This window comes from Micromesistius poutassou (genome assembly GCF_964030765.1).
Source record: "Micromesistius poutassou genome assembly, chromosome: 16".
Taxonomy (NCBI): domain Eukaryota; kingdom Metazoa; phylum Chordata; class Actinopteri; order Gadiformes; family Gadidae; genus Micromesistius; species Micromesistius poutassou.
In genome coordinates this window covers 5,114,667-5,123,991 of record NC_140286.1, presented here as the reverse complement: position 1 = coordinate 5,123,991, position 9,325 = coordinate 5,114,667, and the positions used below count along the sequence as shown (strand labels likewise).

The window sequence follows — 9,325 nt, the reverse complement described above, 5'->3', positions numbered from 1 at the left end:
GCAGAACGCACCCTGGTTATTGAGGAGAACGTTGCGTTGAAACGCTGCCATCAACAGCCTCTTTATGACCTTGACACGGACAACAGTGCCGAGACGCTAGACCGGCCCCGACCAGGCAGGCTTTTATAGTGGTATGGTGGGATACCCTCCCTGTTCTCATGGGTAGTTATCCTGGCTGTCTTGGACCGCTGGACGCCCATAATGTGCACTGAGCCCCTTCAAATTAAACAGCCTTATCTGGGAAGACGCGGGCTATCGTGAAATTCTTTATTGTCCTCATAATAATAATTCACCACACTCCCGGTGTAGCATCTGTGGTAAGATACAATGTGTATGTGTGTGTGTGAACGTGTGTGTGTGTGTGTGTGTGTGTGTGTGTGAACGTGTGTGTGCGTGAGTGTATGTGTGAGTGTGTGTGTGTGTGTGTGAGTGAATCAGGGTACAATAGAAATGTATTAAATGGTGGTTTCATGGTTCCTCTTATTTCCACCCCTTCTCATTGCATTACCCAACGACCGTTGAACTGTTATTGCATGAGCCTGGACCCCTGGAATGGGCTTGGCCAACCTTCTGCGAGTTTCTACAAAGACATTGTTCATAGCGTATGAAAAAAGAGTACTATCATTTCCATAATATTGAATATTCAGATTTCCGCATTAGCACAAGGTGGCCATACATAATGACCCAGTTTCAGTGATGGAAGAAATACATTCAGAATCCAAGGCTGTCATCGACTGAGTCTTTATTCCCTTAGCAAAGCTAAAGTGACGTGAGATGTTGCATGTTTTGCACTACATACATATACAAGCTTGTCTAAAACTGTAATTGGGTAAATGATCTCATGTTGAGGACCAGGAAGGAGCAGCATCAGTCATGGGACTTCATCACACGACTCGTCTGAATCTTCATCACTATCATCTTCGTCCTCCTCATCGTCGTCATCCTCATCATCGGTACCCAGCTCCTTTTCTTGGTGTAATGAAGGAACAACGGGTGAAATGGAAAGTCTAGCGGTCAGGGCGTTTGTCTCCAAGCTGAAAGGTTAAGGGTTCAATTGTACCCAATGTACCCAGTAGCATCCTTGACCGAGGTGACCCTAAAGAAAGTCTAATCATTTTCTCGCCCAATTGACGTAAATAAGTGTAGAAAAAGCACAGGGTCAACAAAGGCCCCCATTCTGAGGGACATCATTTACACCTTCTGCCGCCACTGAGATGAACCTCGGCTACTTAGCTGACTCCAAGCTGACCCCTGAAAGCTGCACACCTCTCTATACCTGGCTCATGGGGAAGGACGGGGAGGGCTTTATGACAGTAACAAAGAAGAAAGGAGCCCCCTTCACTCTTTCTTTTGTTTTACTTTCACTAACTTATATGTTAAGGTTAATTTGTTAAGTTACAGTCGAAGTTTAACACTGCCTGCTTTGTAAATGTATTCCACAATTACCTATTGTGGAATTGTTGTCAATTGTTGAATTTAATTGTCTGAGTAGAAGTGATTGTAATTGTGCTTCTCCATGTCACATGTTGTTACATGGATGGTACATTATGTTAACTCCTATATGGGGTAGAGGAAGTTTTCTTTGAGTATACGTTGTTGACTCGAGATTGTTGTTGTCACAGATGTAAACAACCCCAAGCCAGTGATCGTTGGCAGACAATTTAATCTCATAAGCACATGTGGTTTATTATTTCTGTTTTATAGCAGTTAAATCAATAAGGTGCAAGTGGATTTTAATCACAGAGCACCTCACCGCCTTACATCTGATTTAACTGTAATGTTTAATGTTTGTTTTTATTATTTACATTGTTATCGACTGAGAATCCGGAGAAGGAGGAAAAGTGTATGTTCAGTTCATGGGCCACTGGGGTGGGGGACACAGGGGAGGGGCCTCATTTCCAAGATGCTGATTGGTCAGTGCATGTAGGAGGAATCCACACATTTAGAAATATAACATGAAGCCTGATCCAAAACGTGCTTTGCAAGCACTTGTTTACAAGTGATAATAAAGTCTTTATCTTTCAAACTTTCTCGACTTATTTAGTTAAAGATTGTGTTTATCCACGACACTACCTGCTCTTTAGCTAAAATAATTCATGACTCACTTAAAGTCGTTCTTGGTAAAAGTATCTGCAGAAAATACCTAATATTTTTAATGCATTAACAGCCATGTGAGACAATCCTGGACCACCAGTCGAAAACAACTCTGAAAACTCCAAAAGTGGACGGGTGGGCCAATCAGCGTTAGGGGGGCGGGGGGGGGGGGGGGAGTTTAAATAACATCTTCACTCACATGGGTGTACAGGCACGAGGTCAGGGGTCTGAAGACGCTAAATGACTGGACCTACACCGAACCCACTACTGGCTGAAAATACACCAGGTCATCTTCTCACCTTCCAGGAGCTTCTGCTGGATCAGGGGCAGGAACTGGACGGCCTCAGGGTTCTCCGGCTCGTAGAGCAGAACTGAGGAAGAGGAGGGGGAACAGATGAGGGAACCATCACGGGTGATCTGGGCTTGGCTCATCCAGAATACCCCCAGAGCCGTGAGTGAGCGAGTGCCCCAGACAGGGTGATTTGCTCATCAACATAAGGGTGACAGGGCGACGGTTGTAAAACACATACTCATGTGACACAGCCGGCTGGCTAGCCCCAGGTCCCGCCTCATCACCGACGACAGGAACTGAAAGTGTTTCCAAGAAACACACACGTGTTGGAGCCTGGTCTGCGTTTTTTCAAAACTTGTGGCCGAGCAGGATGTGTCTCTTTTGTACCTCGGCCATGAGCTCTATTGGAGCTCCTTCCTTCTCCTCGTCTTCCTCCTCTTCCTCCTTGTTGTCCGTCTCATCCTCTAACTGTTCCTCTTCCTTGCTGTGGGGCTCCGGTCGGTGGAGGGGCTCTGAAGGTGGAGCCGCACGCCGCTTGTCTACTAGCGAGTTGAGACCATAGTTAGCGTCAACGTCGTCTTCATCTTTGTCAACTTCGTCATCACCACCATCACCTCCACCCTCCCCACCAACATCACCATCACTACCACCCTCCCCCACCAACATCACCATCACTACCACCCTCACCACCACCATCACCATCACCATCTTACCACCATCACCCAGACTGGGTAGCCCCGCCATTTCTGCCGGCGATTTGAGTTCGCCCTGCAGAAGGGTCTGGAGAAGAGCAATTCATTTCTTTCTAGTTTCGATACGTTTTTGCGGGAGCCAATCACCAAGCTGGCTTTTCCTCCTGGCGCGCTATTGGCTGGTTTAACACAATGACGACAGGGAAGCGACGGCAAGCAGCCAATTGCGTACAGAGTCAATTTAACTCCGCCCGTTGATCACGCCTCTTGGCTGAAGAAAATGACAGCAGCTTCCCCAGACCAATGTACAATCTACGATTGAGCTCAGTCTGGCAATAGCCGGGCTAACCCTCACCACCACCACCATCATCATCATCATCACTACCATCATCACCACCATCATAACCATCACCACCACCACCATCATCATCACCACCATCAGTATCACCCTAACCACCACCACCATCACCACCATCAACACCACCCTCACTCCCCTCACCCCCATCATCATCATCATCACCACCACCCTCACTACCCTCAACCCATCACCACCATCATCATCACCACCATCACCACCATCATCAAGCTACACAACCTACTGGTTCCACAGCCCCCATAGTGTGTCCTCTGTGAACATGAATACACGGTAGACTACTTGTGTCTCCTCCAGGTCACCTACCTGACCCCTCTGAGTGTGGAGGGGATGGAGGTGATGGGGTGAGAGGGTCATGATGAAGAGCTTCTCCTCCTGCCAGACAGACAGGTTCTCCAGCCCTGAGGAGCCAAGCCTATGGTTAAGGCTGTCAGGAGGGAACTAATGCCGCTTTTCCACCGACAGTACCAGCTTGACTCGACTCGACTCGCCCCGCCTTTTTTTGCGTTTCCATTGGCAAAAAAAGTACCCGGTACCTAGTACCGGGTACTTTTTTTAGTACTACCTCTGTCGAGGTTCCAAGCGAGCGGAGTAGGTACTTTTGTGTGACGTAAACAGGCTGCTGGCAACTGATTGGCCAGCGGCTGTAAATGGGAATAATCACTCAAAGTTAAGTTGTGTCCGGCGTGGTTGGAGTCCATGGACCCGCTCCCGAGGGGGACACTGATCAGCGTTTCGCCGTGTGTGTCGCTCCTTTCCCAGGGCTAGAGTTAGGCTGCGCGTGGTTGTGTGTGTCCGGCATAGCTGGAGTCCACGGACCCGCTCCCGAGGATCAGCGTTTCGCTGTTTCGTTTTAGTGTTTTCCTTTCCCAGGGCTCGAGTTTCGCCTCCATCAACGTTACCGTATGACAACAATAGATGCGCAGTCATTGCACTTTTTATTTTATTTTATTTCCCATCATAACCTTTCCCGGGAATCAGGAAATAGTCTTGATCAGATTCAGATTTCCCGGGAATCGCGTCTCCCGTGATTAAAACCTAATGACGACCCGCCCATGGTGGAGAGATTATTTTCTACGACCCGCCCACATTGAAGAGGTACTTTTTTAGATGGAAACGCGACGTGCCTGGAACCAAACCGAGTCGAGGCGTGTCGAGTCGAGTCGAGCTGATACTGTCGGTGGAAAAGCGACATAAGAGGGACATGTTAACCAAGCACTGCCTCTGAATTACACACCCAGATGTGGCGTTGGTGTTGATGAGTTCCTGTGCTGCGGGGGCAATGAGAGGATACACCAGCAGGATACTATTACTGCTACTTTTAGTGTTACTGTTAATATTACTACTACTGTTACTGTTACTATTACTATAACAATAACTATTACTACTACCGTCACTGCAACAATTACTACTACTGTTACTGTTGTTTATTCAAATAAATAAAGACGTCAGTAATCCCTGAGGGTAAAACGAGGGAAACATGGAAATGAGACGCAGAGACATAAGGAAGACTCAAGTGATTTCCCTTTCGAACCACGATGGCACCAGTTGATTGCTGTTGCACCTCATGTCATCACCATCATCATCCCCATCCCATAATCCTCTCTCCACGTCCCAACTCCGAAAAAGCGATTCATTCTTCAGAGAGAATCTACCTGCATTCCCATTACAGTACCACTCTGTCAACCCCATGCGGCGATAACTGCGTCCCTTCAACTCCCACGCGCAAGCCACAGGCTCTCTGACGGGGCTACCGAGGGAGGAGGGGAGAGACAGTGACTGTTCTGTGAGGTGAATTACCGCTGGGGAAAATAACAGCTCTAGCAACAGTAACCTGGTGACGTGATGCGTCGTGACGATGTCACCCACCAGATTTGAGTGGGGGGGACCACGGTTACCTATACGCTCCTTCTGGGGGTACAAAGAGAGGAGGGATTGGCTCTGTCATCCAATCACAGCCCAAGGGAAACTGTCATGTGACGTGTATGTGGTTGGAATGAAGCCGCATTGGGTTGAGTGTCTGAATCCAATGCCATTGGGTCATCACTTAGGAGTTGAGACTCACGATGGTGGCTGATTGTGTACACTCAGTCTTCAGTGTAGCTCGTCAGTGTTGTGAGTCGAGTGTGTTGGCTGGCTGTTATTTAGCTGATTCCAAGTGAAAGAGGATTGAATGTTGTCATGCTTTTCTCACCAGTGTTTATGAGGTTCATCAACAGCAGCAGCCTTTTTCCCTCTAGGCACTAGAGAAGAGACACTAGATCAGCCGGGAAACGGAGGTTAAACATCTGTTTGAAGGAATAGTTTGTGTTGAGTCAGAACTAGCTTGAATCAGCTTACTTTTCTTTGCTTCAGCTGTTTCAGTTGTACGAGGCCTAACTGGTTGTACCTATCGGTAAAGATAGGCAAAGAGCAAGGAATACTTATATAATAAATTATATAATAACATATATCAGAAATCAGATATGATGGGATCAGATGACCTATTAATCATAAAGAAAATCATGTTTTTTGTTCTTGTTACCTGATTTTCTGCTCCCTTCAAGGACGTACCTATACATTGTAGCCTGGACATCAAAATACTGCATTAATATCAATCATTCAAGATATTTTATTTGCATAAAATAATGTGTTAGTATATAGTGGTTATGATAGAAAAGTGTTTCAGATATCACCTTAGTCCCGATAGCATATTAAAAATGGGAAAGAGAAGAAAGATGAAAATGATTTATGTGTATTGATTTGAGGTCGTTATCTTAGCTTGATTGATCACTTCACGTCAGGTTTATGGAGCCAACAGACGAAGCCCCTCGTGAAGGCTACACTAAACGCTTTTCAAATGTTTTCATACTTTTTTGTTTTCGAAACAGATGAAAATCGGTCCAGTATTTAATAATTAATAGGAAAGGAATCCTGAAGTGAAATGGCATCCAGTCTACTTGAAGGTGTCCTTTTTAATCTATGCACTGTCTGGAATAAAGAAGAGCTTTTGGGGGCTTCCTTGCATCACTGCTGCTCGACTCCATGCGGTCAGTCCGGGCGGACCAGCGGTGGGCCTACAGCCTGTCCGAAGTCCCTCGTTGTCAGGCCAGCAACACAAACACAAGGCAGCAATAAGTCGGGTCGAAGTTGTTTGCTCACCCGCTCATAATCTGATCCAACAGGCCACTTTTGCTTTACGAGGGGAAGAATCTTATAAAGGCGTTTCGTCCTCCTCACAGCTAATATTTTGAGCCAGCGGACCAGAGAAACCATCGCCAAACAAATCCTCGTCTCCCTAGCAACGCTGGCCCTAGCCCTTCCGGGGTAGAGCAGCCTATATGGAGACTACCCCGCACCCCGGTAGGCTACTGCGGAAAACTGTTGCTTGCCGGCCGTCTCCAAAAGCCGTCCTCTCTCATATTTCATCAGATAAGTGGCTGTAACTGCAACATTAGCTGCGCATACATCGACGGAATTGTCTGCCGCGAGTCTTAAATCATCAAGTCAGTACTGCCGACGTGAACGCGCGCGTGCACGGGCACGTCGCTCATTCTATCTTCTGGGATTTGCGGGTCTCCTCTCCAGTGCTGGTAATTTATGCGGATGAAAGCCAGTCAAACTGACAGACCACACACACCGGGAGCCGAGACACATCCATTCCGATAGTCCTCATCATGGGATTGACAAGCGTGCTTATGACCAGCATGAGTTTGTATAAACGGTCCAGGAGCCGTCAGTTTATTTTCAAACTTTAATTGGACATTTCTTCTCTTGGAGGTAATGCAAAAATAGCAACTTAAAATGAATATCTAGTCCTCACTCATCTTCACTTCAACCCCCATGCTCTCTCTCTCTCTCTCTCTCTCTCTCTCTCTCTCTCTCTCTCTCTCTCTCTCTCTCTCTCTCTCTCTCTCTCTCTCTCTCTCTCTCTCTCTCTCTCTCTCTCTCTCTCTCTCGCGCGCGCTTCAATTAGCCAGTGCAGTGAGGTTCCGCTGACTGACTGTACCTGGGGAGCGCGTTCATGCACACAGCACACTGACACGCTGCTGAACCATGCCTGCGCGCGTACTCGTGTGCGTGCGTGCACGGGGCGTTTTGTTTTCCAATCGGTTCAAAGCCCAGGCAAGCTTATTTATACAGCACCCTTCAGACATTTAGAGTGCTTTTCATAGTCAGGACTATTTTAAGATATTACAAGGACAATCGTTTACGAGCATTTAAAGAATAAATGTAAAATAAAGTTAGATGTAGGCTGAGGTTAAGGACAGATGGTGAAATAATACAAAGTGAAATAAGAGGTGAAGAATAGGTCTTGCAAGAGAGAAGTTGAGATATCACCAGCTGTGAGATATAAACTGAGATTAATGAAAAGGAAGAGGATATACACAGACATCTTCTCGGATATATAACTTCATGTAACTTTACAGCTTAGTGTTACGTTGAAAAACACTGAGCTCAAAAAAAAAAAAAAAGAAAAAAGTATTGCAATCAAAGTCAATTAACGCATTGATGAGCGAGGTTAATTTCCCTATGTGCTTCACACGATTATCACGGATGTATTATAGGATAAAACCAACAATTATTATTATTTTTTATATTATAATAATGTTGAGCTCACAGGCTTGCAGTTCAGGTGCAGTCTTTCTTCCCTCCACAGAACGGCATAACGCAAGGTTATTGGTCCAAATCCAGCCGATAACAAGAGCAATTCATCAGCTCTGGAGTTTGCCTATAGCATGGTGGTGAGGAATATTATGGGATATAATACTGAGCATAGACATCCCCATTCCCTGCTAAGTGATGGTATACCCTAGCCCAATGACCTTCGAAATATAGTATATATAAATAATGTAAACTAACTAGCTTCTTAATGTCTCCTCCTTATTTGTTTTCACCACCAGATCTATAGTTATGTCCTGCATCTTTATTTGGTCTTTATAGCACACTGTAAATGTTTTTATTATGTCATTTATAAGACTATGGAGTCCCTGTTGCTATTTTGTGTGTATGCTCTTACATATACAAACTTGTGGTCTCTCGTTCAAGGTCCCTCACCTGACTTCACCCTCACTGGAGACAATAGCATCCGAATAACAGACACCTCTACTCAAGACAGACACCTACTTTTTCAACATCATAACTTATTTTATGCTCTCTCACAGGAGCCCACAACAACAGCAGGACAATGGATTTGTGAAATCACCTGAAAACACACACACACACACACACACACACACACACACACACACACACACACACACACACACACACAACTACACCCACACCCTCACACACACACACACACACACACACACACACACACACACACACACACACACACACACACACACACACACACACACACACACACACACACACACAATGTACAAATACAGGCACTCTCAATCTCACTCTCATTTACACACTGTGAAGCATCCACAAGCATACTAACTCTCACACACACACACACACATACACACACACACACACACACACACACACACACACATACAGCAGTATGTGACAGCTGCACACCTGCCATAGAGCGTTGATGGGAAAATATATTCCAGACAGACGACATGATATCAGAATCATTTCACACTCCAGTGCCTCTCCCTTCAGTGACTCTCTGTGCACGTGTGAGTGTGCACGTGTGAGTGCGCACATGCACGTATATATATGAGGGTCTGTGTGTGTGTATTTGAGGGTGAATGTCTGTATGCGAATGTGTGTGTGTGTGTGTGTGTGTGTGTGTCTAGGTGTGTGTGTGTGTGTGTGTGTGTGCGCATGTCTAGATGTGTGCTCATCGGTGTCCGGGCACATGTGAGTATGTACATCTGTGCATACATGTGGATTTGTGTTAGCATTGTCTGATTGTGTGTGTGTGTGTGT

At 46.0% G+C, this 9,325-nt stretch overlaps 1 protein-coding gene across 1 annotated transcript in view; it reads right to left on the bottom strand.

Annotated features, from left to right (window-relative positions):
• Positions 1-871: 871 nt before the first annotated feature.
• Positions 872-9,325, bottom strand: part of erich2 (glutamate-rich 2) — a gene marked incomplete at both ends in the record, with an annotated part of 22,299 nt that continues 13,845 nt past the window's right edge. Inside the window, 5 exons of the mRNA XM_084481449.1 lie at positions 872-975; positions 2,394-2,465; positions 2,625-2,682; positions 2,774-2,928; positions 3,758-3,852. Coding sequence (XP_084337575.1) covers positions 872-975; positions 2,394-2,465; positions 2,625-2,682; positions 2,774-2,928; positions 3,758-3,852 — 484 coding nt within the window. The remainder of the gene's footprint in view (positions 976-2,393; positions 2,466-2,624; positions 2,683-2,773; positions 2,929-3,757; positions 3,853-9,325) is intronic.